The 13,232-nt window shown below is 36.7% G+C and overlaps 1 protein-coding gene across 1 annotated transcript in view; it reads left to right on the forward strand.

Moving 5' to 3' along the window:
* The window catches only part of LOC149787397 (sperm microtubule inner protein 8-like), a 103,523-nt gene that overhangs the window by 59,286 nt on the left and 31,005 nt on the right, over window positions 1–13,232 (forward strand). Inside the window, exons 3-4 of the mRNA XM_089976097.1 lie at window positions 1,873–1,976; window positions 7,112–7,173. Coding sequence (XP_089832223.1) covers window positions 1,873–1,976; window positions 7,112–7,173 — 166 coding nt within the window. The remainder of the gene's footprint in view (window positions 1–1,872; window positions 1,977–7,111; window positions 7,174–13,232) is intronic.

Here is a 13,232-nt window from a genome sequence, read left to right on the forward strand (position 1 = left end):
GTCCGCTAGGATGCAGGAGATTATGGGTCTGGGTTAAAAGATTTCATGTTCAAACGTGGTTTAAAGTAGTCAAGCACCTTTTGTAATATATATATCACAGGTAGTAATATGAGATGACAGCTTGACATCGTTTTCATATATTTTAAAAGTAAAATAACAAAAGTGCTTTTAAACATTGTACCTAAATAATTCAGAATGTTAAATAGTACACAGTTCTTTCTATTATCGTAACACTGTCACGTTTGATCGCTGATCGATGATATTGGCATGAGATTGAATTGACTTTCGTCTATAGAGCTATAGGTCAAATTCGATTAATCAAAGTCAGGGGCCCCGAGTGGCCGAGTGGTCTAAAGCGCTCTCCGTTACGGATCACTGCCATCTCACCTCTGTCTGCGTGGGTTCGAGTCTCGGATTCGTCTAATGTGGGTATGTGAGAAAGCTTGCCAGTAGTCTGTCGTGGGTCGGTGGTTCTTTCCAGGGTTTTCCCGGGTTCTTCCTCCACCATTAATACTGGCCGCCATGTATAGCCTATCGTATGCTGAAAAATGGCGTTAAACCCTACCACAACAACAACAATTTATCAAAGTCATTTGAAAAAACTGAAAATGGCAATAAACATTATAAAGTGTCTGGAAAAAACGATCTTACCTGGTTTATAAGATGTGTTAAGGTTTTTTCCAGTAGTAATGGCGACCATAGTTGATGGAAGATATTTAGAATTTATACAAAAAATGCAGGTCTTAAATTTTCGCTATATTTAGTAGTGGTGGAATTTTTGACATATGATTGGTAAAACCTAATCCATGATATTATCGGTCATATTTTGTTTCATTCTAATATGCAGTTTTCCAGAAACTGTTGGAATGTTGTTCTTGTTGTTGGTTTCGGCGACCGTAGCTGGTGTAAATCAAAACCCAGTGTAGATATTCAAAAGGCCATTATAGCGGCATGCTATATTCCTGATAAGCTAAATTTGTGCTAATTTCGGCTTTCTTTATAGAATTCTCGTTAAAAATGAGTATGTTATCAGAAACTTATTTGATGACGGATACATTTCATTTGTATAAACATGAAAGGCCCTGATTTTCATTGTATAAATCGTTAAAGATGAGCAAAGGATTTAACAGATGTCGAAAATAATAAATGCTGGTGGTCGACGGAAAATACACAATGCGAAAGATACTACTAACGACGTATTTTATGTTTCAGACAATTACAGAAACTGGAAAACAATTGCACATGTATTATACAACGCCAAAACTCGAGTAAGTATTTATCTAAATGTAGCGTGTATTCCAAACTATTTAACGTCATATATTTCAGCAGTAACATACACTATTCAGCTCTGATTAGACTTTTCATGTAACATCGTGCAATATTCACAAAGTGTTCTCGATGAAATTTTATGAAATGCTGCAAAATTGCAGTGGTGGATTTGCTGTAGCCTGTAACTATTAAAACGGCTTCATTGGTACGTAGAGGGTAAAACTAACTTTACGTGAGTAAAACAACAGTAGCATCCTAGTAGATTCAAGCACAGGACTATTATCTTTTTAATAGCTAATATGAAATGCTCATGGAATGTCTCAATTTCAGTCCAAAAAGTTTAATATACAGAGAAATACAGTCATCGTTCACTTGCGTAACAACTGGCTTGATGAGGTAGTTATAATAAAAATCGATATGTATGGTAGGCAATGAATTTAAAAATATCCTGATCGACAGAAAATAGTTTGTCGCCCTAAATCTAATAGCATATAAAGCAGACGTGTCCAACCAGCGGGGGGAGTAGCATATGGCCCAGCCCTTCATACTGGCGGCCAGCGGCCATGTAGTCAGTCCTTTTGAAAATATGCATTTCAATATAAGTTCTTTTATTCATCATAGGAAAGCAAGAGAACAGTGGTCTGATTTCCTGAACAGATCCCCAGAGAGATTCCAAATCAAAATCCCCGAACTTCTGGGACAGAAAGGTATGTTAATTTACGAATGTCCATGATACGCTTACATAGTCAGTCCTTGTTTGTTTCAAATTTTGATGGACAGCAGACTCACTGATGGTGAGACATCTATTAAGGTTTCACTATGCAACATGTACAAATTCAGATTATTGTAACTCTCTTTCTTTAATGGACCTTATTGGAAATTCGGAAAACATCATGCGTAAAATGAAGTGGAATGAAAATGATGTAATTTGCATGTATACCTACTACGACAGTCAGGTGTAATCGATGAGTTAAACCCTTCAACCATTCCACTGATTGTTTCTTTCAGTATTTAAACTTATTGACAAACTATAAAAGACACGAAAATGTTATAATTTATTTTTCTAAAGAACAAATATTAACATATTTAATTATTACAAATATCAATGTATTTAATTATCACAAATATCAATGTATTTAATTATTACAAATATCAATGTATTTAATTATCACAAATATCAATGTATTTAATTATTACAAATATCAATGTATTTAATTATTACAAATATCAATGTATTTAATTATCACAAATATCAATGTATTTAATTATTACAAATATCAATGTATTTAATTATCACAAATATCAATGTATTTAATTATTACAAATATCAATATATCTAAGTATTACGAATATCAGTGCATACAAGTATTACAAATATCAATGTATTAATTATCACAAATATCAATGTTTTTAAGTATAACAAATACCAGTGTATCTAAGAATTAAAAATATCAATGTATTTAATTATCACAAATATCAATATATTTAATTGTTGCAAATATCAGTGTATTTAATTATCTCACAGCTAGAAATAGTGAAAATATTGATGCATCGCTGACATGTTTTGTTTTGAAATGATAAAATAAATTAATCAAGACGGAATTTCGAAGCATTCTAAATTTGGTTTCGGAGACATTATCATTTCCATTATGTATTTTATTGCTCTGTTACTTATGTCTAGCAAAGGTACGAATTTATGAAGAATCAGGGTTGTGTTCAGTGTTCAAGTACTTAAGTCTAGCAAAGAGTACGAATTTATGAAGAGTCAGGGTTGTATTCAGTGTTCTGGTACTTATGTCTATAAAGGAGTACGATTTATGAAGAGTCAGGGCTGTGTTCCGTGTTCCTAGATCTAGTTCTAACTATTTTCAAGGAGAACGGTAAATTAAAATTGTTAAGTGTAAAGGAAAAAGTCAGGATCAATCAGACTCTTCAAGTTTTTACCTATCTCTCCTCTCCCCTATATACCTCACACAGACTCTCTCTCTCTCTCTCTCTCTCTCTCTCTCTCTCTATATATATATATATATATTTGTCTGTGTGTGTATAATGCATGCATACACACAGATGTGCATACAGATAAACACTGATAATATTTATGATGATGATTGCTGATGCTTTAATAAAAAGGTCCACGTGCCCGCGAGATCCTCATTTCAGGTAATGTACAGGAGTATTAATCTGAAATGAAATTCATGCTTTTTGTTATCCTTTACGATGATTGGTCAATAAACGATGGACAAGATTCTAAAATGTATACTGAAATGTGCTCAAATGAACATGATCCTGTAAAATTTAATATCAAGCTCCAAGTAAAAAAATCGGATCAGAACACTTAAAAGTATATAAACTGCATCAGCAAAGTGATTTGTGCATATTCGCATGTTAAGATGTTGATTACAACAGTACCCAAACTTCAGGATGAAATCTGTGAGATTAGTTGCTTTCACAAATTTCTGTCATACACTACAGTCAGGCTGTCAACTGAAAAGGGTAAAAAGTCTGTATATCGTGTGTCTGTATACATATATATATATATATATATATATATATATATATATATATATATATATATATATATATATATATATATATATATGGATGTAGGAAAGGGGTGGATGCTGGTAATGGTGGATGTGGGAAGGGTGGATGCGAAAACCTGGAAATATTATATTAGGGGTGTGGATATAAACTTGAAGTACTGATTTGATTCGTTGACAAATAATATTCAAACTCTACTATCAGTTAGCAATATATTTCTTTTTTTTAGGATATATTTAAACGATTTGCTGTTTATTCTATTTTCTTTAAGTAAACAGATGTCAGACTGCGCATGCTTTATTGCCAAAGAATTTTATGCAGTTTGATTTTTTTAATTTAAAGGAGACCAGAAACCAATGGAAATATAGAATAATAATAAAAGTACTATAGCAGAAAACCTTATTCTGAAGTATCATCTGCGACCGTAATGCCAATATTTAAATATTAGCCTATCTTCTAGGAGCTGAATTTCCGTGACCTCGTATGCAAAATTTCCGCGCCTATTCGGTTACTTTCGGGATGTGACGTCATAGTAGCGACTCCAGCAACCCAAGTGGGAGTTGCCAGAGTAAAAGACAATACCGTTTTGCGTTGCTTACGGGTGTAATAGAACATTAAGAAAAGCCTGTGAACATATTTTTTTTTCTTTTCCGAAAGATAAAGGCATCATGAAAGAATGGGTACATTATTACAAACGAGTCGATTTCAAAGCAACACCATACAGCACTATGTGCACGTTACATTTCTCAAAGGAATGTTACGAGAGGGATCATGAAAAAATAGCAGCTCAAAGATACGCAAATGCTAGGCCTAGACTAAAAGTTGGCGCTGTTCCAGACATACCTTTGAACATTTTAAATCCTGGGAAAAGCGTTAAACGTGTGAGTTACGAAAATGGGCAGAAGGACGAGTAAGTGACCACAAAATGCAACAATCAATCCACATATCTTTTATCTAAAACAGCAGTGCTAAAAACAAATCTGATAGCCCGACACCCTGGGCCCCTTCTGGTTTTAGTTCCGGCCCATCCTGTATTCAAAGTGAGGTGCCCGTCAGGCTTGTCGAAACAAAAAGTGTTTGCCTGAGGAAACTTTGATCGCGCTGGTGAAATGAGTAAATGTATTTTCAAGATGTTGACATACATGCCTTAACACGGCACAATCTAAATCAAATCACCACTGTCGTAGGTGAAATTTAGATTTGATTTTAATCAAATCGAAGCTTTGCTAAAAATAAGATTCTAAACCTGTCGTGTTTCAAGAAAACACAATTTTCAGTAATCTTATAAAAATTTAATTTTAAAAAAAAATGCATTGTATACATGTAGTATGCATAAACGGTAATCTGTATTAATTGGAACTGATATAAAACTATTCCTTGGGCAGTTTTAAAAGGAGCGATTAAAAAAAAAGGTCAAAGTTTCACATTAACTGTCTGACAATAGAACGGGGGAGGGACTATTGACCCCCCCCCCCCCCTTGCCCCAATGTGCGACCGCCCATTTGACGTGCCTTTTCTCGCTGTGATACGCATTATTATTCCCCCATGACAAGCCCCTTTTGCATACTCTGGTCAGTTCTGGCTAAATTGCAAAATAGCTAAAGTTTTGATTTAAGTACGCAAACAATAAAGCCTGTGTGACTAATGAACAGAATCCTTATCCTTACATTGATCTTGTGAAAAGGACTGCCCTTCGGACATACTTCAAAGAAACCATGTTCGACAGTGTGTGTATGTATAAGCACCAGCAATTGATTACCAAATAAACGATGCCTATTTTGTTGTTACTTACGATGCCATGGACTTCATTTTAACAGTTCAAATCTGCAGTCACAAGTTACCGTACATCTGGCAACTGTTTTTCTCAAGTTTTATGCCCCACCTTATTTTCTTAGGTTTAAGTCTTAATGCATGTAACACTGTTTGCTCATTAAAATATTTATTCAGAATTAGTTCTTTAGGGCCACATATACTGCATGGTATATTTTGTTTTATTCCTTGTAATTTATTCATGGTAATTAAACTTTTCATATACGGTAGAGGAATGTCAGGTGTTAACTGGCCGAGTTTCTTTGGCGGAAATGGAGATGAGATTCTGTTTGCAGAGAAAATTTCAACGTGATCATTCATTTAAGCTAATTGGTGACAATTTTATTCTTTTAATTATTTTTTTTTTACTATAGTACTGTTGTAGTTGTTTAAAAAATCTGAAATTTACTTGAATAATGTTTAATCTTCATGTTCTATTTACTGAAGAAGAAAAAAAAAAGAAAAAACTGTTGTATGATATTAATTATTTCGTCCAGTGCCGGGTTTAGACGTGTGTGCGTGTGATTTAAATTTTTAACGTAGCTTTAACAATTTTTCAGTCATATCGCTACGATGTCAGCAGTGTGGCAGTTTAGACTGTGGATGGTATACGTTATATTTAAAAATGGTTTGGGGTTGGGTTTTTTCTTCTGACAAATGAAAATTGACAGACATAATGTAATAATCGGGACTTCGCTGCACAAAATTGAGAGATATTACGAGATCGGGATGTAGATGAGGAAATACCCCCCAAATCGGGAGGTTTTTCTCCCGGCTTGAGAGTTGACAGGTATGAACTGTCCGGGCTTGTGGAATTTCATTCAGGACTTTAGTTTATTTAAGTCACCAGCCCGGGGCCTGTGCCTAACAAATTTCTTTTAGTACTTATCAGTACAGTACATAAACTATTATATCAGACTGCAGATTCAACTTTTGAATGTGCAACCCAAATGTGGTCTCCTGTCTGCCTCGCTCGCCAATGTTTATGTTTGTATTCGAGGACTCGCTAGTATAACGTCACGGTACCACGTGATCTGTCGTCTCATTAAAACTCGGAAAAACTCGGCAATTTACGGAATCGTGGTATCTTCCACGCAGTATAATCACTACCCGCTTACGATATTTCATTTATAAACATTGCAGTCGAATTAAAATCTGTAGAGAATTACATACGTAAAAGGAAAATTTTGATTTCTAGTCTCCTTTAAATTTCTTTCTCCAATACGAAGGGAGACGTCCATCTGCCTTATACATTCAAGACATTTTGAAGTTTGAAATAAAAAGGCTGACATTGTTAGAATTGGTCACTCTGTTGGTATAAAATTACACCATATTATCCGCTTGCATGGTTATTTTTACCCTCAATCTACTCGTGGCATCCTGATTATTGTTATGTCTAAGTACATCTGTCCATGAATCAGTCGAGTCTAGCTCAGGAATATCAAATTGTTGAAGTTTAAACTTACCATTCATGTCTTCTCAATTATTTTAGATCAGCATTTCGTTGGATATAGTGTTCGCTATCTCAGACCGGAAGTTACCCGTTCTTGGAGGGTGAGTTGAATGTCTTCTCTATATCAATAGGAAAAAGAAAAGATAGTTGTAAAATACTATGAATAAAAAGAAATTATTGTGAGATATAATAAATTTCGAAAAATATGACCCAAATAACATTTGAGATTTTTACATTTTAGATGGAAGCGGCATCAAAACAACATGCACAATAAAGGTGTTTAAATGATCCCACTGCAGGTGATATTAAATGTAATTAGTATATTTTATTGGTCCCTGGAGCCTGCATTATTTCAACATGCGTTATTTTACGTATTTAAAGGTAGTTTCAGTATAGGGAAAACTTTGGTTCCTTTATGCAGACAATGAGCTGACTAGAGCGTTGGGTAGAGAAAAAGTATATTAAACGTGCAAATAGTGTGAGCAGCAGGGAAGTTCTACAGACCAGACTGTACAGACCAAATAAAGCTTCCTACGAGAACTTTCTCCGTAGAAGCCTCAGATTTCAAAAATAAGCCTTCCTACGAAAATTAATTTGCGTAAATTCGTTCCCGATTGCAATTTTTGTGTGCAAAATCAATGATTCTGGACAAGTAAAAAACGAAGATTTTAGGGGGGGGGGGGAATTTATTCCGTCGACGAAGTTTGCGAAGATTTGGCTGCTGATCCTAATTTTACCTCGCATTAAAACAATATAGTTGAAAATAATATGAGTCCGAAAGCTAGTACGGTTGGAGAGCCTCATTCTGCCAGATTAGCGCGAGAGCAATTAGCGGCATTAAAGAAGCTTATCCCGACAAAACAATTATTCAAGAGAAATGTTCGTGGTTACGAAGATGTACAACATGGAATTGCCGAGGTATCATCGAAATGGTTGAAGCCAGTTACCGGAACAATCGAGCAAGTTGTATTTGGCGACGAAAAAGATCCAGATACCAGGAAAAAGGGAATTTTTCCCATGTTGAAAGGTATTGAGGAGCAATCACGAACATTACCCGGTCGATTAGCAATAGCAGCAGCAGCACAAGGGCGACAACCTGCAATTGCTTATAAAATAGGTAGTAAGGGAAAAACCGTAGTAGGAAAACCGGGAGTAAAAAAAGGGAAGTTTAATATCGAGAATTTAAGAGAAAATTTCACCGATGAGGGATGGGAAATAATATCACGACCGCTCTCGACACTGTATACCATAGATCGAATTGGTCAATTTGCGGAAGATATGTTTAGTGTTCGAAATGAATATTTGACTGAAATAGGAAAGGGAAAATATAAAACCCGTAATAGTTGGTATGGTATGTTATATAAAGTTTATGCGGAAAAAACACAGGCGAGTGAAAGGGATCCATTTTTTAGAAGATTTTTAGAAGCAGCAGATGATAGATATAATCGTAATAAGCAACTAGCGGAAGATATAAAACAGCATACGAAGGAAAGAAAACAACAGGAGAAGGAAGAAAAAGCTAAAACACGAAAAAGAAAAGTAATACCACAGGAACCAATAATTCAACTACAGGAAGAAGATATTCAACCACAGGAATTAGGAGCTAGACCAAAAGAAAAAATTACACCTCAGAAAAAAGAGAGAAAATCAAAAAAGAAAAAAGATCAGAGTGATCAAGAACAAGTAACTCAACCAAGCGAATATAAACCATCTGCGGGTAATGGTTCGTTTACAATTGATCCTAAAATATCAGCTGATAATTATTTGAACAAGAATTTGTTGCATTTACTCAGTAACGATGGTTCAAGAATTCAGATGGCTGCGGATAATTCTCCGGAAAATAAAAGATTTTTTTTGAATAATAAGGATATTGCCGATAAAATTGAAGAAATTGATTGGCTAGCGATAATTTATTTTGGTGGTTTAGGAAAACCAGTAAAATATGATGATGAAAATTTTGCAAAATTTTCATCAGATGTTATTAAATACAGATTTACGAGTATAAGGAAAATTCCGTCACCTAAAGTGGCGAGTGACACGTTAATCCCCCAGTTCTCCTCCCCTTCCTTTCAACTCCCTTCAGAACCATTACCCCCCTCCGACCCCAACCCGACAAACTGGAAGGGTCCCTTACCTCTCCCCAAAATAAGATGGGGTATTGATCCAACAGAGGGTTGGTTTTTTAAGGGTACCCCTTCATCTTCACCAGAAATATATTCGCCACTAACGTCGTCATCAGGGAAATCGTCAGGACAAGTATTCGAGGAAGCGTTATCGCCATCGCAATTTCCAAAACCAAAAACAGGAAGCGGATATACCGTTTGCCCTGACAGTGTTGTCAACGATGTATCTCGCCTCGAGGTATTAATCGGAGGAAAACGAGCCGGAAATAACTCTCGCGAAGTAATTAACGAAGCCTCAGATATTTGTCAGCGATTATTCCGTGGTGGCATCATTAATTCTCACATTTACAAGGAACTTGTCGATGAGCTCATCGATTAAAACAACACAATTGAAATAACATGATTGTTCACAAACATCAGCGCAGACCCAAACAGGTCCGCATAGTAAACTCTAGATTACCCGTGTACAAATATATACACGGCAATGGATTCGGCGATATCATTGGAAGTCTCGTTACGCGAATAATACCTAAAATCGGACCCGTGGTCAAACAGCTCGGGTTAAAAGCAATAGGAAAGATTGGCGAGACTGCCATTTCTGGTATCGGTAATTTGGCCAGCAAGGGTTTCAATGTTGTCAAAAGTAAAATATTAAATTTAATGCGCAAAAAACAACCCGTCAAATTACCTAGCACCAGAGAAATGCCACCCGAAATCAGCAAAGCCATAAACGACGCGGCAAATAAAAAAATAAACGATCTAGCACAGGAAGTTGCTAAGACAAATATAGCGCAGGAAGTTGCTAAGACAAATCTCGCAAATGAAGTTGCAAATACAAGCTTCATTTCAGGCAGTGGTCTTCGTTTTAGATGATATTCTTAATAATAAATGTTCGCACAAGTGTCAAATGAAGTGTTTGACATGGACGAGCCTGTAGGTAGAGATATATCTGTACGAGATTTCCAGTATTTTTCGTATATTGCAGTTGAACCAAATACACCTAATCGCTTGGAAATTCAAGTTCACGATACAACAAGATATTTTCTTCCATCTGAGGCATATATCGAAGTTATTGGGGAAGTTGTTAAAACGGATGGTACCAATTATGGGGCAGATTTTAGAGTAGGATTCGTCAATAACGGTATTATATCATTATTCAAGAGCGCCACTTACATGATCGACGGAAGAGAGACTGAGTCAATTACCAACGATATTGACTTAGCAACAACGATAATAGGCCTAGCTAGATACTCGGATGATTTTACTAGATCAGCTGGCCCTAGTATGATGTTTGCCAAGGATAATACTGATCGTCCCGAAAGTAGGCCGTTCCTTATCAGACAACCCAACGATCGCGCCAATCCTGCTGTTCCCGCTGGTATCGAAGATATGATCATTAAACCTTATCCTGACTATAATCTCGGATTTACCACGCGAAAGTCCATGCTATCACCAGGTAACAGAAGATTCGCTTGTGCTATCCCGTTATCCCATATATTCGGATTTTGCAGACATTTCAGGAAAATTATCTACGGAGCAAAACACACCGTAACATTTGTCAGAAAGGAAAATAGCAACGATGCTATCTGGCGAGAAGGTGCCGTCGATTACGCTACTGGCGTGATAGGTCCCAATGATGCCGCGAATAATAACGGCATAGTAAGATTACTAAAATTTACCTTGTGGATGCCAGCGATAACCCCGTCAATAATCGAAGAAGAAAAATTATTGTCATTTATGAACCAAGGCGGTAAATCTGTCATGTCATGGCTGACAACAACAACAGATTCCACAACTACCAATATTAATGGTGATTTTACCTGGCGTATTGCATCGCAGCAGGGTACCTCTGCACCTAGGCATATCTTTATCGCGTTTTTGCGTGCCAATAGGTATCATCAATTATACAGTCATATGATATTTGATCACATTGGAGCGACAAATGTGTCGTTGAGAGTAAATGGCCAACAAGAACCATCCGAGGAAATATCAATTGATTTTGAAAATCATTCGACGGCTCGTGCGTATCATCGCTTGTTAAGTTTCATGGGTCGCGATCAAAATATCGATACGGGATTGCAAATATCGCAGCTAGATTTTAATACTCATTATCCTATCTATTACTTTTCCCTGGAGCATCTCGATTTGGTAAAACAATCTGTTGTTGATATCCATTTCAAAGCCAGAATTAACACAGCTGGACTTAATCACAAAGTGATCGCGGTAATTCTCAGCGATAGAACAATGATCTTGGAAGGCATCAGCGGCAGAATGAGAGTCATCGATGCTCCTGTCGAGAACATGTGACAAATTCCAAATTTAGACTAAGCGATTATTAATATGCCATACGAACACGTCAGTGTAACTCTGACCCCGGGTCAGATGAAAAAGCTCCAATCAGCGATATCAAAGCGATGCGGTATGAAATTAACACTGAAAAACGATCAGATTCACGGTGGGCCTAACAAACTATCACTAACTAGAGGTCAACGTGAACGATTTTCCAAGGCCAAATCATTAAATTCCGGTGTTCATGTGAGTCTCTCCATAGGCGCCATCAGAGACATGGTCAAAACAGGCGGATTTCTTCCTCTATTGGGGCTAGTGAAAATGGCTCTTCCGGCGATTGGAAAGGCATTCGGATTAGGCGCGCTCGGAGGGATAGGTTCCCAATTAGGTTCCGCATTAACAAGTAAAATTACCGGAGGGAGATACGGTAAAAAAAGGGAAACGGCCTTTATCTAAGACGCCCCCCGTACGGATCCGGCCTAAGATTTAGAGGCGTATTTATGCGGGATCAACTACCAGAAAAACCAAACCCTACCGAGACAGGAATAATAAATCTCGATAAAAATACCGGCCCTGGCACGCATTGGATTGCCTACGCGATTAATCCTCGCGAAGTCGTTTATTTTGACTCGTATGGATTAGCACCACCAAACGAATTTATCAAATACGTGTCTTCGCTGAGACTTCCGATTTGGTATTCGACTCTTCCAACACAAACATTAGCGGATCCACCAATATGCGGTCCAGAGTCAATTAATATTCTTGACGCAATTTCAAAATCATCCGGTCCGTATCACAAAATTGTATTTGAATACGCCGTAGATAAATATCATGGTTGACATTTATGGTAGATCCCTCTACAGGAAGGAAAAAACAGAAACAGGCGACATCGATACATCAAAATTTGCAACCAAGAGCGATATTAACAATCTCCTATCGCTGTCAGAAGTAGATCCTGGTGAAGTTGCTGTTTTTCAAAATACCGAGGGAAGATTACACACCAGCAATGTCAAAATAACTGATATAATCAAGCGAGAAGAATATAACGATCATATCAGTCAATTTACTCGCCAATCTGAGATGGTATTAAAATCTATCGCTGATATCGCCGATATTATCGCGAAGTTCCCACCAAAGGCCGATCTCGTGGATATAAAACAAAAAAATAGCGAGTTATCAGCGGCGATGCTTCTAAAGTCCGATAAGGCATCACAGGATGATTTCCAGGAAAAAATAACAAAAAGATTTAACAAGCTAAATAGTGATCTTAAAAAACTCGAGGAGGTATCAAAAAATCTCAGTAAAAAACTCGACGAGGATATAAAAAAATTCATCGATACCTCCTCAACTACACACAGCGATCTCATCGAGAAAATAAAAAAAATCAACGAGGAAATTACTAATATTCTTGCCGAAATTAACGAAATAAATATCTCGTTGGGTCAGAGAACAACAATCGACGATCTCAACAAAAAAATCAGCGAGGAAATTAATAAACTCAGCGATGTTGTTGTTCCCGAATTTACCAAGGGGTTTAAAGCGGCGCGTGAATCGACAGATGAGAAAATAAAAAAAGTCAACGAGGATATTACTAAAATTAACGATGAAATTAACGTGGTACGTGAATTAGCGCGTCAAAAATTTGATACATCAGTGTACGGTGGAGAAATTCGAGATTTAAACACGAAACTTCTCGACGCAACTACAAAAATTAGCGATATTAACACAAAAATATCGTCAATGAACCT

This window comes from Sinohyriopsis cumingii, chromosome 12 (genome assembly GCF_028554795.1).
Source record: "Sinohyriopsis cumingii isolate HCF-2022 chromosome 12, ASM2855479v2, whole genome shotgun sequence".
Taxonomy (NCBI): Eukaryota; Metazoa; Mollusca; class Bivalvia; order Unionida; family Unionidae; genus Sinohyriopsis; species Sinohyriopsis cumingii.